At 40.2% G+C, this 15,895-nt stretch overlaps 1 protein-coding gene across 1 annotated transcript; it reads right to left on the bottom strand.

Annotated features, from left to right (window-relative positions):
- Positions 1-1,077: 1,077 nt before the first annotated feature.
- On the bottom strand, positions 1,078-15,479 carry LOC104078517 (sodium/hydrogen exchanger 7; the record flags this gene model as incomplete). Its single annotated transcript, XM_009580171.1, has 11 exons — positions 1,078-1,231; positions 2,598-2,709; positions 5,173-5,286; positions 5,401-5,489; positions 5,847-5,952; positions 9,984-10,125; positions 10,414-10,519; positions 11,886-11,998; positions 13,002-13,078; positions 13,860-13,937; positions 15,280-15,479. Coding segments are annotated over 11 exons (1,291 nt in total), but the record flags the coding sequence as incomplete, so codon positions are not given.
- Positions 15,480-15,895: the final 416 nt, after the last annotated feature.

Raw genomic sequence — 15,895 nt, 5'->3', positions numbered from 1 at the left:
ATGAGAAGAGTTCACAAGCATTTCTGGGAGTCCCATCCATTTTTTTTTGCCAACCTAGAAAGCACCTGCTACTTATTGCCACAAGCAGTTCACTTAAGTTTTCCAAAAGCCGCACCAGTCCCTAAGAATGATGAGTTCTTCCAAAGACTGAAACTGGTTTTACCTAAGATTGTTTTTTCCTATCCTATCACAAGACAAGGGGATACAAATTCTGGTTAGCACAATTAGAAAGCAAGACAAAGCAAGCTTTCAAGTGCCAAAGAGCACAAATAATTTACATATGAAAAATGCACTGAAGGGTTTGTACAGTGTATGTTGTTTTAATTCCACTGTATTTACCTTTGCCCCCCCAACTGCCAAAACTTTCACAGAATGATAACACATGTGGTTTTTAACAATGATTGAATCACGATTCTCTAGCACTTCTGTTGATAAGTATCCTCAAACATGAATGTACTTGCAGCCGAAAAGTACTAAGTATTGGCCAAGATTTACAGACAAACATCTATAATCATGCCACTTACCATTTTCACAGGTCTCCTCAAAACAGGAGGAAAAACACCCAGAAGACTAGCAGGATCCCAGTTTTTTAGATAACATCAGGTTTGTTTGAATAGATGTTTAAAGTGCATTCTGTTTGGCACCGCCCACTAAAGACTCCATTTAACTTAAAAAACATAACAGGGTCATTACCCAGAGCCAAAAGACAGGGAAATGTCTTAATATAATAGGAAGAGAATTTTATATGGGACTAGATAGATTAATTCTTTCTTTTCAATATAGGGGCTGCTGTATCAGGCAACACTATTCCATATCCTGCTGGGCTGACAAGGACCTAGATACCTACTTGCAGAGCATCAGAGAACTTTAGACTGAATCCCAGCAGCGTCAGTACATTTTCTTTACCAGCCTGCACTAGCACCTTCCTCTATAAAACATAATGTTCTAAATACCTACGACACCTAAATATCTACACTGATGCTAGCAAGCATCAAATAAGTTCTGTAGGACTATGCCCGATTAGCACAGTTGCCACTTGAAAAGTGAAGTTTCCCCAGCACACAGTTGCATACTGACCTGATGTTCAGCCATGACAGCATTGGAGTTGTACCTCCACCGACAATCCACACAGTGAAAAAGACGATGAGGAGAGTTGTTGAGAACATCATTTGATGTGAGTAAGTAGCAGTATCTCGTATAGCCAGAGCAAACGCCATAGCTCCCCTGAGACCTATGCGAAAGAATGAAATAGCAGAACTTCAGAAGCGCAACCATGCCTATTTATATAACGCAGCATCTTTCCTTGCTCCCTCCCTGTCACACAGGCACAAAGTGACAGGCAGAAAGCACTGGGCTCCAGCAAGTTTTAATTCCCTCAGTTTCCCTGATTATGTTATAAATCGTCCCAGGGCATAATTAATTTGCCCTGGTAGTTTTCTGTAACTTACAGAATCCAAAGTGCTAAGAAAAGGTGTAAATATTTCCAGAAACTAACAGGAAAAAAATGCAGAAAGAAAAAAAGTTGTGGACAACAGCAAAACATATTATGGAAATCAAGCAGCTCCCTGAATCCGAATGAAAACTCACACTTTTCCATAACTGAAGTATGAGTTCTTGGTATGAAATTGTTACCAGTTGGAAAAATATTCTAGTTAATAACATGTTCACAGGGAGACTATATTCCCCCCCTTCCCCGCCCCCGATTATGAAACTCCACTAGCAAGGACAAGCCATGGCATTTGGCCATCTGCAGACTTCTTCAGTAGGGGAGTCACAGGATGGTTAAGGTTGGAAGGGACCTCTGCAGGTCATCTGGTCCAATTCCCCTGCTCAAGCAGGGCCACCTGCAGTAGGTTGCCCAGGACCACGTCCAGATGGCTTTTGAATATCTCCAAGGATGGAGATGCCACAACCTCTCTGGGCAACCCGTGCCAGTGCTTGGACACAGTAAAAATTGTTTCCTGATGTTCGGAGGGAACCTCCTGTGTTTCAGTTTGTGCCCATTGCCTCTGGTCCTGTCACTGGGCACCACTGGAAATAGCCTGGCTCCCTCTTCTTTACACCCTCTTGTGTACAGAGGCATCCCTGGCACTTCCTGAGGATGCACGTTTAGATACACAGACACACACTCCACGATTTTCTTCAAATGACAGTTATCTGTGTGACAGAAGTTGTAAGGCAGTTTAAGTCAAATACCTTGCTTTCTCCAACTACATGGGAGAGGGGACCCATAAATACGCCTCTCTACTCAGCAGGTATCTGTTTCTGCACAATGTGTACATCATCTCAGCTAGAAATAACCTTCTGGAAGAGATGCATCCCAATTCCCCCATCCCCTTCAGATGCACTTCAAATGAAAATACTCCATTACCAACATGAGGTGACTACTTGCTGCCAGCGGCTGGCATTTCAAGATGTCACTCTTCCCAGACATGACACACTTTCTGTAAAGGTTGAAAGATACATGATTGCACGCTGCAACAACCATTAAGTCTTCTATTCAGGATGCACGGATGTGGATTATAAAAGCAGAAAGTATAAATTGCTTATGAGTTAAAAATAAGAGTTTTTGCTTTACCAAACATTTTTGCTTTTACCTGAGAACATCATCATGTGCTGAAAGTTCCAGCTGATCTTATGCCTTCTGCCCAGATTCAACAAGAAGGAGAGAGGGTAGACGTGTGCAGCTCTGCCCAAGAAGATTGCAATCTGTTCACAGCTGAGGGTTAAGGATTTCACTTTCCTATGGTATGCACTCTTGGGTACCTGGCTCAAACATGAAGCTTCTGTTTTAGTGAGAAGTTTACATCCTGATATCAAGTGTTCTTGTTATCTTTGTCTATATAAAAGAGACTTTTGCTAATTATGTGCATACAGAACTCATTGCACAGAATGCAAATTTTAACTAATATAACCAAGTTTTTTAATGCACAGTGAAATTATACCTAGTATTAAAGTTACCAGTTATACAAATGAAGACTTTACTTTAAAAACTTTAAACACTTTAAACAGCTATCACCACCACCATTCGATTATGTGTTTCAGACCAACAGAAATGCAGTCCTACGTACAGAAGGAAAACCAACATAAGACCAGCAACTGGCCACTCCATTACAGCTCCTGCAGAGACAAAATCTCCTACTGGCTGGCAAGCACTTAGGAGTACAAAGTTACTAAGGTGATAAATCCAAAAAACACTTGTCAGCACTAGAATGAAGTTCAAAAAGAGTAGTAAAAGAGTATTGCAGAAATTCATGACAGTATGTGGTAAGCTCCTTCCCTCCCTTACTGTAGTGTAAAACATCCAGTGGTTCCAGTGAAGAAGCAGAAAGCTGAATACACCCTCCATCATCTAAGGAACACTTTGGGACAAACTAGAGTGATGTGCTGAAATCCTATAAAACACCAACATAACCAGAAGCCCACCAATGACTGATCATTTGCTGCTGGCATAACAACATTAGAAGAATGAAACAGCTCTCTTATGGAAAAGAAATAAAACCACATAAGAGCTCTAGACACTAATGGATTGTTGCCAGAGCTGAAGTAAAGCAATACTGTCTGCAGGAAATTATGTCTCTAAGATAAGATTTTGATTATTACTTTGTACAAAAAGCTTCATGTAATTATTCCAAACAACTTTTATAGCAGTTCTTTTGAGGACTGCAGAAGTCAGACATCAGAACCCATCATGACCAGTGTATATAGGAATAATGGCTAGGATTATGTCAACGACACTGAGGCTTTAGCTCTGCCTTTGCAGTTCAACCTTTCTCTTTCAACAGCTAATGATGCCTCTACATTTTGCTCCCGCAAGGTGTTAACTCAATGGGGACCGCAGCTGTTGAGGCAAAGTGTGGGTGCTAGTATTAGCTGCCCTCCTACAAAGGTACAAAAACACTCAAGAGGCCACAGAGGTTAAGTGCAATAGTAGAAAAAGATGTGAAAAATGTAATAAAAGGTAGGTGGGTAGGAAGAGAAAGGAACAAAATAACTACTGAAAACAAACCTAAGACAGATAGCATAGCCTGAGACAGGACAGAAGGCCACAGCAAAGATGAAAAATTACAATGCTTAGTATACCAGATGCAACTATTCTGTTCACATCTTTATCTGATGCAGGGCTCTGGAGCATTTTTTAGGTGAGAAGAATGGACGTGAGGATACACAGGAGAAAATTTATTACTGTTTCAGAAAAAAAGTAAATGGCCAAAGGAAAACAAAGACAAATGTGATAAATTCCTAGAAGCAGTACAGAGATGAGAGAAAACAGTGGAAAGAAGGAGAGAAAATAAATATGTTCTGGATTAGGCCATCTTTACATGCCCTTTCACTGGGTTTTATCTCATTGCCTATAGCACTACTCCTGCAGCAGGCAGAGAGAAATCGAGACTGGAAGACTAGTTCCCATTTCTTCATGCACACTTTTAATTGCTCTGAATTTTCAAGCAGCCAGGAATATAGTGAAGAAATAGGTACATAAGCCATTTCAACAGGGGCGTGGTGCAAAGAGGTATCTAGTGATTCCCAGCTTACATGAGTGTGACTACTACGAAAGTGTTCAGTTCTGGGGAATTTGAGAGCCAAGTACCACATCAGCCAAGGACAATGGGAACTGGATAACCACCTCCAACACCAGCACCTTTCAGCAGTGCGTACCCTTCATGTCATGGTCTGCACCACAGCTCAGTTCCTTCTTCCTCCCATCGCCTGAGAACTTGACCTCTACCTTTGGGGCATTGCTCAAAGATATTCTGTTCACCCATGATCCTCTTTATCTACCTGAAGTTTGTTTGTTTTCTTCAAGGGACTGTTGGAAGTGAAGAGAAAAAATGAATCCTTTCCAGGCCCCCAAAGTTCGAATACAAGAGCAACACAAGCACTGCTGGCTCTCAATAGCCAAGTCACACAGTAAAGCATATTCATTTATTTATCTATTGAAATTATATGCTTCTAGCACTTGCTCAGGTACAGAGCCAACAACTGTGCGGCACAGAAGTCTTAGGGATTTCATGTAAGGGGTAACCAAAGATTGTTCTCAAAATTCTTGTTCCTGCAAGACATGAGGGAAACTCAGGTCAGCCGCCATCCTCTATTTGGTAAAGCCAACAGACACCACAAGTTTTCAGGCACATAAGATACAGAAACCTCACAAAGAGCAAAAAAGGATACAAAAGCTCCAATGATGAAAACTGGGCTGAATATGTGTTTCTGGAAAGTAAACAGTGCCAAACCCATATAAGAAAATATGAAGTTCTCTGCCAGGAAGTGCAATACCTCAAAGAGCTAGGGAGAAAACAGTCACATGTTAATGGCCAAGCAATAAAGCTGCTTTTCAAAAACAATAGTACACAGAATACTATGGCAATACAATGTACAAAAGATGAAAGACAGTCTTGCCTGTTTAGTGCGACTTCTTGATTCAGCTGACAAATTATTGTATGTATAATGCGCCTGGGTAATTCCACAGAAGAGGACAGCCACCACACCTGTGAACAGAATCACATGTAAAAATCAGCCTGTTCACTGTGTGAGCTCAACACATTTACCCCTCTCAAGTTCTATTATATTTATACATCATCCTTAACTTTGATATTTTATGAACCTTATTTTCAGCTGAGTTAGATTCCAGGTTGGAATCAGGAGGGAGTTGGGTATGTGAACCAAACCACTGCTTTTAAAAGCCACACAGTGAGCTGCACCTTCGATGGCATTGTACAGAACATAGAAAAGCTTAAAGCACCAACATCTTGTTTCTCATTGGAAGGTTTCAATGAGAAAGTCGAAAAAGGGCTGCTAAGATAGACAGATTTCTGTCTCCACATGCTTGAATCCTAACAACTCACCAGTAAATCCACAAGCTTCTGCAAGCAAGAAAGTGCTCCAGGACATCAAGAAGAAGAGAGCCGTTTCCAGCAGGGGGAAGCAGTGCAACTTTGTAAACTTCGTCACGTTAAGTCATTTGTTAAGGGATCAAAAAATAAATCCTTTGGCTTCTCTGTACTCAGTATTTATGAAAAACACTTATGTGCTAACAGCCAATGCTAGCTGGAAAACAGAACACTTAGTGCTGAAAAACATCAATTCCATCACATCAAGACGAACTTCAGAATCAAGGTCCCCCCTTGCAACAGTCAGTTTTGGATATTTTTGCTGCATATCCATGGCATAACTGTGGCTCCACCTCTCTGAGGTAATATTTACTCTATGCAACGTTTCCCTGCAAAGTGTCAGCAGGGAAGGGATATATACCTGGCGCTCCTTTTAGATTGTGTGTCTTGGTATTTCAGGGTTTGTTTGGTTTTTTTTTTTCCAGTTTGGGTTGCCCCCCTCTCCCTGCCCAAATAAAGATCCCCCCCATCTTTAAATAAAGAACAAAATACAGAAGCATTTAATTCACAGGGCTGTTCTTAAACTCAGCAACCCTAAGATGAAGTAGATTTATCAGATATTTTTCCTGCTCAGATTTGTTGACAAATCTTTTTCAGCAAGCGTGGCTACTTCCATACTTTTGAGGCAAAACAGAAATCCTGCCTACAACAAAACATATTTCCTCTCCTTGTGTTGATGTGTTTTAGAGTAAAAGCCAACTCAATCAGAGCAGCTCAGTCTTTCAATGGGAAGAAAAAACAAGTTCATCTTCCAGAGGAGAGCAAAACTTGAGGAACGTCAAACACATACTGAATTAACAGTTCGTACAGCTACTGAAGAAGTGGAATGGATTTCAGTAGTGTTAAATATAGCTCTTCACATACTACAAAAAAGTTGTTCACATATTTATAGAGTTTCTGGGGTTTTTTTTCCCTCATCACGACTCTGGCAGCCTGTAAACACTGAACAGCTCACTGTACCTGAGGTGCAGACAGTTATGTGCAACTCTACTAGAAGACACAGAAAGAAACCACGTGCTAACAGGCATGGCAGAGAGATCCCTGGTCTTTCTGAAAGCTGACAAGTAGCACAGTCTTCTCTGAAATCCAAGTGGGAGGACAGCAAGAGCACAGCAAGGACACTTGAAACAGTAAGGTGGTAGCACTCCCCCCTGCTCATATGAAGGCAATCGGTACCTCAATGGACACATCATGACTGCACCATCATCCACCATTGCTGTCCACGCGTAACACAGCTGCATCCTGGGCTCTCTGCGGCACTACACAATCTAAACCTAATGGCAGCACTGCTGCTTGGGGAGTCATGGCTCAATATGGGATAGGGATGTTAAAAGTGATGAGCAGCACCCCCTTTTCACAAGGAAATTCACAGGTCCTGGGAGGTCTGGGGCTCACAGCACTCTTGACTACCTCCTGCCAGCAGCAGTCAGGTAGCCCAGAAGACTCAGTGGAAACAGTCTCCCGTGGGCTTTATCACAGAATACAGCATTCACAACAAGCCACAAGTGATTAACACCAGAGGCAAACAGCTGGCAGCATTTCAATGGGAGCCTGGTTAGGATGAAGCAATCCTGAGGCCGGCCACCCGCTCGCTCCCCACCCACACCTACTTCTTGTTGGCATTCTCTGCTAACTTGGAGGGCAAGGGCACTGAAACACATACTCCAACCACACCTTCAGCTGCAACCCTGCTTTGTCAGAAGGCTGCACTCTAAACCATCATAAAATATATCTATATCTCCATTACAGTTGACATTACACCAAATATAAAACTCAGCATTTTTTTAAACAGCTGTTATTCTCCACACAGTCACTTCTCCATATAAACCATTTCTCAAAAACTTTTGAGGATGTACTGTTACACTGAGCTAGATTATTTTTTCCCCCTACTAAACAGACCCATTTTGTAACATCATGCTTCTGAAGCAGCAACATCCATCAGAGCAACAACTAGAACCCGTCTTCCCACAGAGCACTCAGATAATTCCACTGCAAGTTTATCCCAGTGCCTGGCTCAAGAGGCATTCATGGATGCTTGGGAGACTGGATAGCCACAGTCACTCCATGGGAGAGGAAGAGGTTGAACCTTGTTCCCCTGAAGTTAGGCAAGAACCCTTGTCAGAACAGATTCCTCATTTCCAGTCTTTTCTGGCAGCTTTGTGAATCAAACTCTATTCCCCCTGCTGTTATTGTAAGTAGCCATATCAAAACATTTCATTAAATCTGACATGAAAACCTATGCTCGTTCTGGAGGAAGAGGAGGGTAAGAGAAAGGTAAGGAAAAAATCATCATCTTATTTCATATAATAATTGACCAAATTGAAGTGTTAATTCAAATTAAATTATTATTTCTGTTTTCTTAACTTAAACATTAAAGCAAAGACAACTTTCTTTATTCCTTAGGCATGGCTTTCTGCTTCACTTCATTTCGATCAGGCAGATTTTGCAACTGAGAAGGAAAATACAAAGTGGTACAATACCTTAACCGTTATAAAAATAACCACAGACAGTGAGGCCAAGACAGCTTACTGAAAGCCAGAAGAAGTCCACGTATATTATCTGCATCATATTTGGAAACTAAGTATTCTGTCTGTTTTCAAAGTTTTCAATGACTGCATGAAACCCCTCACTCGCAGAAAGGGACAGTTATAGGTATTTCACAGCTACGGAGATAACAGTCTATTCACTTCATTCATGACAAAAGTTATGGGTTCTAATCAACTATGAAGAGTAAAAAGCAAATTTACAGTTTGCTTCTACAGTATTGCATGACATTAAGTATTTTTGCAAAAGAAAACAGTTAAAATTGTATAACTGAGCAACAATTTAAGGATTTTTTTGTTTGCGGTGTTGTTCTCTTTTTTTTAAAAAGAGAAAAAAACCAAAACACTAAACAACCCACAGAGGCTGTCTTCTGAACAGCCTCCCCACTCCCAGCCTCATGCATCCTCCTGAGCACAAACATTAGAAACAGCAAGAACCAATTGCTGCTTCAGAAGCATGATTTTACAAAATGGAACTGAATGCATTTCAGCTGTAATTAGTAGCCAACCAGCAAGTCAAAAACCACAGCAACAGCATTTGATCAGCTAGAGCTATGAATGGCCGGTAGCCTAAAAGCCAGATGAAGAATCATGCTTCTGGGCCACATCGATTGCAGAACAGTGGAACTGGAAAACCGAACATCACAGCATATCTTCCTCTTATACCTGAAGGGTTACCATTATGCAGACATATATCAGACAAATCTGCACGGTGTGTATATAACAAGACACGGTTGAGACATCATTACTTAAGATGAAGAATCACAGGTTCATGATTATTGTATAAAATATCACATTCTACCCCTTTTAGATGAGTTTTCAGAAACCTAGGCAGACCAAAGCAATCTGGGATGTGTAGCTAGTCTAAAAGCAAAGAATTTGATTTTTTTTCCTGAAGAAGCATCACAATTTCTGGAGCAGGTCAGGCTTAATAAGGTCTACTACCTGAGCCTAAAACAAAACCCACACAGATGGCCCACTGAGCACCTGGGAGCTCTAACCAAATAGCAGCAGTCAGCTTCAAGAGAGCAGGACAGATCATGCAAAGCACATCATGTTATGATGTTAACTCCAGTAGAGATGCAGTCCTATCCAAGACAGATGACAGCAGAAAGGTTAAATGCAGGACACTCAGAAAGAACCCTGTGAGGTCAGAAATAGCTATTAATGATTTTGCTGACAACAGAATCAAAACACCAGTTATCATATGAGATGTCTTTCAAGCCTAATAATAAAAACCATTTTTTTTAAAATTTCCTTAAAAGAAACTGAATATTAGGACACGCCCATTTAGGGCCTCCCTTTGGCTTGCAGCCTGCAGCAACATCAGTAAAATTTCTAGTGTGGCCACAGTTATATTGGAAAAAGATGATTTCTGTGGGTACCTATATGCCTTTCTATAGACAAAGGTTACATGAATACTGATCACATCTTCACGCTCAGATTAAAACAAGCTAGCGTCAACATTGCTATAGTTGGAAACAGGTAAGTCCTGTTAGTACCGGAATGTAGCATCTAGTCTGGCAGAGCTAAACGTGAAAAAGGATATCAGAGCTGTCACAACCCCTGTCACTGCTCCCATCATGAAAGAACCACTGAATATTCCCAGGAAAACACCAACAGACTTGAAAAAAGCTGCTGCATCAAAAGCATGGGTATTTTCACCTGTTGGCTGGTAGGCAACTATAGATCTAGAAAGAGAGTAACACAATGAGAAGTTAGAAGTGGTATCAGAAAAGTTTTATTCCATAACAGCAACACCTGAGCAACAGAAGAGACAATCCCATACTGAAGGCAAATTTGCCTTTCTGGTGTATGTATGCATGAGGGATCTTGACAAACGTTTGCAATGTTTATTAATCCAGTTCAAGACAATCCATTTAAATTCAAAATAATATTTCTCAGGAAAAGCATTTATTTTAGACAAATACCAAAAGCAATAAAGTAATTTCAGAGTAGAAATTCAGGTAGTTACTTACGAAGATAATACAATGGCAACAGCGTCATTCAACACGCTCTCCCCAAACAGAAGGGCATAGAGATCGACATCAGCATGCAGCTCATTAAATATTGCTAGCACGGTAACTACAGAAAGAAAAGAGAAAAACCACACTGGCTGACTTCAGGAACGACTGCATGAGCTGACGGAGCAGACTTTCCAGTTTGCCTAAAGCAACAAAACCCAGAAATTGAAGTACAGGATCAAAATTAAACTGGGAAACAGACTAGTCATGTTTATCTATAGGTAAGCAATTCCATCATCAGTTTTAGGGCAGCTCCATTAGGAGGTGGCTCTGCTGTCCTCCCATCTGCACAGTGTTTGTAGGAAAGCCCCCAAGATCAAGGGGCATGGGGCAGACAAAGCACTTTTACCAAAGCCCTGGTATTTTTTGTAGAACATGTTCCATATAAGATAATCAACAAAACGTTGTGCAGCTCGTGCTACTTTTAAAGGCTGTATGGATTGTTGACATAGCTTTATTATTTCAGCCATTGTAAAATAGTGCTAATAATCCTAAGTGTTCCCCAAAGCATACACTATGCCACAGGAGAGTGCATTTGTGCAGAATTTGAAAAGGGCAAGACTGTAAATACGTATAACCATCCTTTCAGGAAACTTAAGTCTGAGATGAAAGACCATGATCTTGAAGATATTCCCATATATGAGCTTCAAAAAAAAAAAAATCACATGGTGATTTTTGCATAAATTGTGTGCAACCACCAGCTGTTCAGAGCTCAGCTCAATCACAGGAGCTACTTCCCATTTTCACACAAATCACCACTGAGCACCTCAAATAAGCTGTTTTAAATGTCAAGCTTCATACTTCGCCTCTCCCTACCCTGGCCCCTGACACACATCGGCTCTCCAGACTGACCTGTCAAGCAAAGACACCTACGTGAGCCTGCTGGACTTTGAAGGACGACTGGATTATTTTGGCAAAAGCTCAAATTACTTTGCCAGAAAAGCATTCTTCTGCTTAAACTGGTAAAACATGAAGTTCATTTGAAGGAGGAAAAAAAAAATTCCTCAAACCTGAAGAGCCTAAAAGCCTCAAATATTGCTCTTAAATTATCCAATGTCCCAAGCAACGTAGATAAAGAAGGAAGTCCTGCTATCCAGACAATGTAATAATTTCATCTATTTGCAGTCTTAAACTTGATGCACACTAAACAAAAAACCTACTGGGGGGAAAAAATATTTAAAGTATTTGAACAGGAAAGTTACGTTTTTCCCCGAAGATACCATCACGTCATACCAGTCCAGCACCAAACCGACAGAGAACAGCTTTCACAACACTCAGAATTTGCATGCATTTCAGAGAAGAGGATCAGAGATACTAGCATAACATAACTGAGAATAAAGTGCTGTTAATTTCTTTGTGCTATGCAGCCAACAATCCTAGCAATAGGATTATTTTGGAAGGTTATTAAAAAATGTTCAGCAAGCTACCTGGATCAGTGGCAGATATTATCGCTCCAAATAGGAGACAGTCTGTATAATAGAATTTATCAGAGAGCTGGCCCACCAACTTCATTAGTTTCACAACACCATACATGAGATTCCTGAAGAGAAAGAGGATAAAACAGTCCAAGTCAAACAAGTTGGTGCATTTCAGGCAGGCAAAGGAAAAGCACAAGTAACAATATTTCGGGCAGGCTTGGTTATGCTACAGCTCCATGGGACACTGCCAGTTTAACACTAAGCTCTCAAAATTAATTCTCCTCTTTTCCCCATAAACTGAGTCAAGTGATATATGATCCAGAATATATAATTTAAAACCAGTAAGCAAAGCATGAAATCTGTTTGCACCACTAGTACACAGAATCTATAGGTTGTTTCCTTTTTCCATCAAAGGGAACATTTTCCTGCTCAAAATTCCCCTCAGTATTCCTTCTACCAACACAGTACATGGGCCAAAAGCTCTGAGCTAAGAATAGCCTTCAAAGTATTTCTCTAGTGAAATTCTTTGAGAGACAAACCAAGGTCACCCATGCAATTCAGGATTTCTGTATTTCAGAATATCCATACACCAGACACAATAATATTAGCAGCATAAGAGATTGTATGCAAGTAAACCAACGTGACTAGCCATCTTAAATGTGTGTGTACGTACACACATAAAATTATATATATATACACATATGCAGAGAGAGAAAGAGAGAGCACACACACGTATGTGGGCACTGAAAGGGACATCTCTAGAAGTTCGATAGCTAAAATTCTATTACAAGTAGTGTCCACAATTCAAGTTAAAGTCAATTCCCGTAAGAGTCTAACAAGGTTTTGTTTTGGACTGGACCATTACATCAAAAACTCAATGCCGCTCTTTAGTACCGTGGACCTGTCAAGTGATTCAAACTTGACAATATCATTTCAAGGGACAGTATTGTTTAGAAGTGGGATAAATCTCAGCAAAAGTTACATTTGCATTTTGCCTGGAGGATACACAAATAAAATCCTCAAACAAACAAATTACAAAATTGAGGCATTCTGGAAGGCTCAATATACACTTTATCAACTTAAACTTTAGTGTAGAAAGGAACTGATATCACAGAGTTCACTTACCCAATAATAAAACAAGAGACTGCTGTTCCTAAAAAGGCGTAAGCCAAAATGGACCCCAAATTCCTGAAAAAGTGTCTCTGCACAGGAAAAAGAGGTTTATACACTTGTTTAAAACAAGTTATATCACCTGTTCAAAAACATACAGCGCACTACTACACTTGCATTAATAAATTAACTTGCACAGAAACACCCCTCCATTTCAGAGAACTGCTTCCATTACTCCAATGTAAATTCTGTCCAACTTCAATAAATTGAATAAACCAAACCTGAACCATGTATTAAATCCTACATGGAGCTTATTGACAGGAAACTTTCCACACAGATGTTTTCATAAGAGATTTAAGCGTTAGCTGCAAAACTAAAAACCAGCACCAACTCACGGTATCGCCAAGCCAGTGTAGAATCTGGGCCCTTCTGCCATTCAGTGCCTGGCACATCCCCACCGGGATTCAGGTTTAGGTCTACTCAGCATAATTTACTGCATTTTGCATATTTGAGAAGGACCAAAACAATTCATAGCAGGACATCTTTAAATTTAAATGAAATTGATGTTAACCTCTGGCAACGTTCAAAGGAAAACAAATCAGCAAGATTAAATAGACTTTAATGTGTTTATAGTGAAAAGTACATGTATTTTCTCTTAAAACAATATGACTTAACCATCTATGGAGGACATGAGATTTTTCTTACTGCCATTAAAAAAAAAAAATTCTTGAAATGGAGACTGTACTCCTGAACAAATCAGCAGTCTCTGTCTAAAAATCAGCAGTCTCTCTCTCTAAAAAAAAAAAAACAACCAAAAAAACCCACCAAAACCAAAAAAACCCACTATTCTGCTCAGAAAATTAGTAGACTTACTTTCTTCAGGCTATAACCAGCATGAAAAATAATAGGAGGCAACAGAATGTTGAAAAACACTTCTGGGTCAAATGTTACCTAAAAAATAAAATATGAAACTTCAATTAGAAACAGACAAACACAAACTGTTAGGTCTTTTTCCTCCTTCATTTTCTGACAACTACTATTTTTGGTTGTCAAAATAGCAAACAACTGGCTAAGTTGACCCTCCAAAATACTGGCCAGCTCTATACATATGCAGCAGCAAAAAGCAGCAGCTCTTCGTGGTAAACAGCATCTAGAAAAACAGACATTACATCCATCACCAATGATAGTCTTGCAGTAGTCCCAAACACAGTCCCCTTTTTAAACGAAAAAAAAAAAATCTAATAGAGATGATGCTGGAGAAGATATCTCTTACTGTGGTAAACGATATTCATATATTTGCAGATGAGATGCTATTTAAGAATTTTTTTTTTTTTTTGGCAAGTCTAGCCCCTGCATAGCTGTTGTAATCAGGTCAGATACAAGACTGGTTTTAAGGAACTGGGATCATCCATCATGTCCACGTATTTCAGTGGAAGCTCCAGATATCTATGAAAGACTACACTAGAGTAAGGAACAAAAAACGACATTTAAAATCCAAGCAGAAGACCTGCACACGTCAGACTAACTAGGCTCTCTTCACCCCTGTCTAAGCACAGGTTAGAAGACAAACACAAGTGTGCACTCCCAGAATAGGATTCATTTCAGCTGACTTTAGATATCTACAGCAGACAGGTATATATAAACAGGCACCTAAGCTCTCTTCATAGTCAGCAGAAAGAAGTATTTTTAGGTTACAAGTCTAAAGTCTCAATGCTACACTTCAAAGTCTAGCTTTAATACACACAAAAGATGGTTAGTTCTTGACACTGAACAGAATAAGAAGCCAAATAGCAGATCTGAGTAATAGTTAATAGATGAATTTCACTTTGAATACCAGACTGTCTCATTTGGTGGATTATAGGGACGTAAGCAGTAACTATTTCCTGAAAATAAACAGATTAAAAAACCCTAGGAAAAAAAAACCACTAAGAAACAATCACTTTTCACTAGGAAAAGATAATTTTCCTTATATTGTATTATACAAGGCAGCATCAGGCTTTTTTTGTTCAGCTGGTCTTCGTGAATTCTACAGACATTAGAAACAGACAGTAAGTCTTCAAACAGCAATCAAGGGCTGTGGGAGAGGACTACATACATGCAACAGAGTACAGTTTCGCCAGCAGCGATATAATACAGCAGGTGCTTTTGAATTAAGCATTGAAGTGCTGTTACTATCAGGAACACAGACACTTGATACTACCCAACATTCAAATGGGATGGTGTGGGGAGGAGGGAGGGAAGCACGGATAAAGGAGAAACACTCAGCCAAGCACACGAAATGGTCTACCCTCACCTTTCGCAACATGTCATTTTGCTCCACGTTGTGGATCTTCCCAGGGCTTATTTCCCCTTTGAGCGTATACTCAAAGAACTTCCCACTGACGTTGACAAGCAGGGTTGTAAAGGGCCTGTCCTCCTGCGAGCAGCTGAACGGCTTGTCATGGCCGCTGGTAGAGGGAGTCCCATATCTCAAGATCACCCCAACTATGAGTCCTGGAAGAGAGTTAAAAATCCATGAGGTTGATTTGCTATTCCTGTACCTAACTTTCTAGTTTCAAATAACATCCAAGGTATAATGCATGAGCATTACAAGCATACGTGCATCAAACATTTTGCAGTGAATCGTTACTATCAGTTTCCTGCAGAGGAAGAGAGGCCCTGAGCACATCAAAACTACCAATGAATTTATAAAATCTGGTATCTGCCTGAAGTGACAAACAAAATACTCCATTTCGTGTTTTGTCTTCCTCACCCTCAGTTACACCTGTAATGCGTAAACCCTGAGTTGCACGAGAGGCTAAACACTAGGACACATCAAATACATCTCACCTGCCTAAGGACAGAACTGAGTAGATACACCATTGCCGGCAAACAAAGACTGCTGAAAACATGTGACCATAACTGAGCTG

Source organism: Fulmarus glacialis, unplaced genomic scaffold, assembly GCF_000690835.1.
Source record: "Fulmarus glacialis isolate BGI_N327 unplaced genomic scaffold, ASM69083v1 scaffold11506, whole genome shotgun sequence".
Taxonomy (NCBI): Eukaryota; Metazoa; Chordata; class Aves; order Procellariiformes; family Procellariidae; genus Fulmarus; species Fulmarus glacialis.
The sequence above is the reverse complement of the archived record's forward strand: the minus strand, read 5'-3'. Positions and strand labels throughout refer to the sequence as shown.